The 5455-nt window shown below is 37.8% G+C and overlaps 1 protein-coding gene across 1 annotated transcript; it reads right to left on the bottom strand.

Annotated features, from left to right (window-relative positions):
• Positions 1–89: 89 nt before the first annotated feature.
• LOC148867808 (galactinol synthase 2-like) lies at positions 90–2224 on the bottom strand. Its single transcript, XM_088975821.1, has 3 exons — positions 1382–2224; positions 779–1234; positions 90–668 (listed from the first exon to the last, which is right to left on the bottom strand). Exons 1-3 carry the CDS (start codon positions 1709–1711, stop codon positions 432–434), a joined length of 1023 nt encoding a protein of 340 aa, XP_088831947.1. The 5' UTR covers positions 1712–2224; the 3' UTR covers positions 90–431.
• Positions 2225–5455: the final 3231 nt, after the last annotated feature.

The raw sequence follows: 5455 nt of genomic DNA, 5'->3' as shown, positions 1-5455 counted from the left end.
TAGATGTCTTGTACGAAATCATGGATGTCGCGTACCCGCTTAAATTAAGAACCTTTAATTAGATGATATCTTGATGAAACCCAAGTGGATTAAGATACACAAATACAACCATTCTTCATTATAACATTAACCTTTTTGAATAGATACATTATAATAATACTAATTAATTTAATTGACAAAAGCATGGACATTCTCCATGGAGTCATGGAGACTTAAATCTGACTTCTCAAAAAAATTAAAGAAAAAAAAAAAAAGGTGAGAGGAGACAGAATTATCATAATGACAATCGTGTCCCCATACACATATAAACCGAGGGGGACCTGTCTCACTCACACATCATATTTTTGATTCTTGCTCTTTTCACACCTACACCTTCACACATTGTGGCAATCTGTCTGATTATAATAAGGGAGCCAATGGTAAATTGGTAACTACGCTGCCGAAGGGGCGGTGACGCAGTGAGCCGCTCCTGCCTCCGACAACGCCGCGAGTAATGGTTGCAGGTGATCCACAGCCGACGGGTCGACCTGGTCTTCCGTCGTGGCCGTCGGTTTCTTGTAACCCAAAGATTCATCGTTGTACACATCCCACCATTTCTTCACAAGCATCTTTATGTCCTCTCTCTGCATGTTCTCTTCCTTCCCTGTGTACCTCCATGGCTTCGACCCCTGCTCGAATATGAACATACACAATAAGAATAGAGAGCCAATTAACAAAACATCACAACCCCCGAGCTATCAAGTAGGAAATGGTTGAAAGAATCTGCATAAACACTTACCGCTGCACAATAGTGAACGACCTTCACTTTGTCGAGCTCTACGTTCTCAGGGTGACGCCACAGCATCGCCAAGACCAGGTTGTAGATCAGAGGAATGGGCTTATAGACATCCCTGAAGAACATATTCAAGAAGTCCTGCTCTGCAAACGGGGTTGGGGGAGTGACCTTCAGGGTTTTCAGGAGATCATCGCAGGTAGAGAGGCTTGGTTCAAAGACGAACATGCCGGCGTTGAAGTACAGGGAAGGGGGTTGACCCATCTCAGCGGGCCACTTCACCTTGTCCGGGCACTGCTGGCAGTAGCCGATCTTGTACTGCGGTGTGTGACTCCATGTCTTCTCGCAGAAACAGTCCATCACCGCGTAAAAGTACCCTCCCAGCAGATCAAATAGATGATCAATGTTGTCGTACACTTGAATATCAGCATCCAAGTATATCATCTTGCTATATTCCACGAACTGCAATTCACAGAAATTTCATTTATTCTTACAGACCGTGCATGCATGCTCATGCTGTGTGTTTGAGACTTTGAGCAACAAACCAAACCATCCATGCGCGCAAGTAGTAACAGAGAAATTAATGCTAAGAAAAGCACACCAACATACCTCCCAAATTCTCAGTTTGGAATAGTTGATGACATAGTACGCCATGGCGAACTGGGTCTGATTCTCAGGTGGGTACACAAGTTCTATCTCTTTGACGATGCATCCCTGGGATTCAAGAATCCGACGATGCTCTGCTGGAACGTCCGGTAGGACAGCGACGACAAGCGGGTAAGCGCTCTTCACCTTTCTTAGCCCCTTGGCCAGACCGACAACGCCTTTGATGTAGTCGCCGTTGCCTGCTAAGAACGTGACGTAAGCTCTGCTGGGCATACTGGCCAGTTTCACCAAACTAGCCGTTTTCGCAGCAGTGCTAACGAGGTCAGGAGCCATGATGGGTCTGATCTTGTTAGAGCAGAGGAGAGTAATCGAACGGAGTAACTGTCAAAAACTGAAAAAGGGACCGTAGTAGGAACAGGGGTTGGAGCTATCAGAGGCTTGCCTCGAAGAGGAGATAAAAAAGAACAAAGAAGCTTTGCGATGAGATGAATTGGCAGTAGAGTGGCTGAGTGGGTCGTAGGAGAGACAAGAGAGACAGAGGTCTATGGTGAAAAGCTAGAAGCTTTGATGACTGATGACTGGGCCTTCAAAATGAAGCGCGGTTAGGTTGCTTAAATAGACGACGATATGGTGCGAAGTTACTGGAAGAAAAGGGGTAGATAAATATTTTTCTAAGTTATACTAGCCCAATGATCCCGGTAATATGCAGACACGTGGCAAATGGAAAGACCTAACGGTGATTCGGATCGTCAGGAAGGTTCTCGAATTGGCTCACAGTTCACAAGTGGTTTCGCGGAAAAAACTAGAAGGAAGGCCCTCCCCATTTGCACACATGAGCGGGCGTCCAGATAAAAGTGTTCCATCCATACACCATGATATAATGAAATCTTCAGACGTAAAGACAATAATACCCCCCATTTATCCAGCTCACCGAGAAACCGACCGTCGACCGCTCTCTAGTAACTTTTTTCTTGGGATTTATTTATTTTTTCTTTGTGACTAAAATAGCCACAATTAAGTTTAACCGTCTAAGGACAAGTGAATCGATCAGTATTCGGTTTTTAGATTAAACGGTCCAATCGTTCAAATCGAATAAACAGCCTGTCTTGACAAAAAAATAAAAAAACAAAAATCCATGTAACGATTAAATGATTCAAACGGTCTGACCTCAGCGATTTGTTGATCAAATTAATGGTCTTTAAGAAAATAACGGTGGTTTTGAGATGAAATGAAACCAATTACTTGACTGATTTTTTATTTTTTTATTCGATTATCTAATCTGGTTTGATTTTAAAAACCACATTTAGTAAAGGTGAAAGAAAAGTTACACTGATCTGACCGAGCAGTTTGGATTTTAGAAAGAAATAGGGCAAGGGCCAGGCAGCTGTGGCGGTGGAAAAACTCAGTTCGAATCAAGTAGATAAAGCACTGTAAATAAGTACTTAAAAATCCGGTCGCGGAAGGACCGAAGCGCAGGTAACGTAACGCCTCCTAAATTCTGAAAATTGGCATAACGTGGGGTAATGCTGAACTTGATTTACATCTTTTTGGACGGTTGCCCGGCGTAGACACTTTTTTTGAATGTTGGCCATATGTCAGACTCTTCTCTTATCTTGAGAGCGGCATTTTTCCACGTGGCGCAATTCTCTCTATCTTTCACAAACCAACCAGGGAGGCGGGAACTCTCCTCCAACGCTTTTCCCCCTATTTCTCTGATTTTAATTAACGAACAAGTACGGATACATACAGAATTCTGAATTCCAGCCCCCTCCCCCTATAAGCAACATCTTTTCCCCTTGTACTTTGGGGTTTTAAAATTCTGATATGGGCTGATGGGTTATTCTCCATATATAGGATAATGTTTAGAATTAGTGGAATGGATATAGTTTTGAATTTTGACTCGTTGAAGATAAGTCATGATTAATACCTTCAGCAGTTTCCTTGTAGTTTCTGAGGGACCAACTAACATTCTAACACAAATATTAAAAGAAGGAACAAGGTAGTGATTTCATCTTTTTATTTTTAAGGGAAATTTTCATTTTAGTATCCTGATCTTTGGAGGTAGTGTCCTATCCAAATTTTCAAACATTTCAATGCAATACCTATATTTTTAAAAAGTGCCAAGTTAGTCTCTGTCATTAATCGATCGTTAGTTATTTGTTGAAAATGTCAAAATTATTCTTCAAAAGAATACACAATTCATTGTCTTCTTCTACCTTGAGATGAACCAGTTATTTTCAGAGAAAATGAAAAAAAAAAAACATGAAATATGATGGAGGAAAACAATAATTGAAGGCAAAGAAATAACTAGACATGAATGTGTTTCAAATCTAAAGGTAGAAGACAATGACTTCATTAATATAAAATCTCAAACACCTCAACTAGTTCAGCCTCAAGATAGAAGACAATGAATAATGTTTTCTTTTGAAGGGTAATTTTAACATTTTCAACAGATAACTGATGATCGATCAACGGCAAGGACCAATTTGACACTTTTTGAAAGTTTAGGTACTACAGCGACACGTTTGAAAGTTTTGGTACTAACTTGACACTACTCCAAAGTTCAGAGTACTAAAATGGAATTTTCCCTATTTTTAACTACTTGGGCATTTCTCTATCTAGTTACATATATTGTCATAATGATTTTTTTAGGATAAAGATAATGCCCCCATATTCAGTTTTTTTTTTTTTTTTTTAATCATGTTTGGGCCAATGGGGTGTCATTTGTCTTTTCACCAATAACGTACCTAATGAATCAAAATCACCAAATAACCACTCTAGGAATACTTACACATTAAGGTTTGGACTTCATTATCCTTATCATCTTTCACATTGTTTACCATTTCCTTGCTTTTATAAGAAAGTATTTACTATATGTAAGAATATTCTCTTTAGCTTAGACTAATAAAAAAATTCTCTTTAGCTTAGTAAAAACCAAAAAAAAAAATCATTCTCTTTATTATTATTATTCTTAATATTATATTAGTATAAAAGCACTTGATATGTACGTGTGGTAAATAAATATTAACCATTTATGATATATGATATTTGGATTTAATTTTTACAATTTGTATCAAAATCAAGGCAAGTATTTGCTTTATAAAGTATAGATGAATCTTGATTTTCTAGTTAAAATGGAAAAGGGTTATTGTGCCAGTCATGTAATGAATTTTATGACCCAATCTAGTTAACTTTGAATACACTATGTAGTTATTTTTGAAACCATATTCTAAATTTAGATGAGAAAACTGTAAAACATACTCTTTATCCTTAACATTATACTAGTATAAAAGCACGTGCTATGCATATTTGTAAATAGCAATCACGACCAATATAGAACCCAATGCAAATATCAACTTTATATAGTATAATGCAATAAAGTGCTATGCACGTGTGCAAGTAATTATTAATCATATATAATGATATATGATATTTGGATTGAACTTTTATAGCCTTCATAGAACCCAAGGCAAGTATTTGTTTTATATAATAAAAATTGTAAATACATGATATGCACATGTGCAAGCAAATATTAACGATATGTGATACATGGTATTTGGATTTAACTTTTATTACTTACACATAACTCAAGGCAAGATCTGCATTATGTAGTATAGATAGATGAATCTTGATTTTCTGGTTAAAATGGAAAGGGTCAGTTGTTTAGTCCTTTAATGAATTTATTGACATGATCCAACCTTGTTTGGGACCCAAATAAAACAACACTTTTCTCTCTCTAGGAAGAGGTCATCTTCATCATCATTATCATTGCCTTATCCCAACTATATGTAATCGGTGACATAAATTTCTTACTACATCTACCCATGTCCTTTTTGGTCTATCCCTTACCCTTTTAGCCCCTTCAATTGTAAATTTATAACAAATCCCTTCTTCTTATGAGTGCTTCTATGCATATGACCAAATCATCTTACCCTACTTTCTTCCATTTTATCCTTATCATCTATTGGAGCTACTCCTAAGTTACTATCAATGACTTCATTTCTTATCCTATCATTTCTAGTTTTTCGACTCATTCATCTCAGCATATGCATTTTTGCCACACTCACTTTATGGACA

The sequence above is a fragment of the Nelumbo lutea genome, chromosome 3 (genome assembly GCF_056320005.1).
Source record: "Nelumbo lutea isolate HS-2025 chromosome 3, American lotus-T2T, whole genome shotgun sequence".
NCBI classification, from domain to species: Eukaryota; Viridiplantae; Streptophyta; class Magnoliopsida; order Proteales; family Nelumbonaceae; genus Nelumbo; species Nelumbo lutea.
Note: the sequence above shows the minus strand (reverse complement) of the source record. Positions and strands in the feature narration are given on the sequence as shown.

Coding starts and splice junctions, on each gene's coding strand:
- LOC148867808 (XM_088975821.1), bottom strand. CDS start 1,711: ATGGCTCCTGACCTCGTTAGCACTGCTGCGAAAACGGCTAGTTTGGTG. Junction 1,235..1,381: donor CCAAACTGAGAATTTGGGAG/GTATGTTGGTGT, acceptor TGTGAATTGCAG/TTCGTGGAATATAGCAAGAT. Junction 669..778: donor TCGTTCACTATTGTGCAGCG/GTAAGTGTTTAT, acceptor ATATTCGAGCAG/GGGTCGAAGCCATGGAGGTA.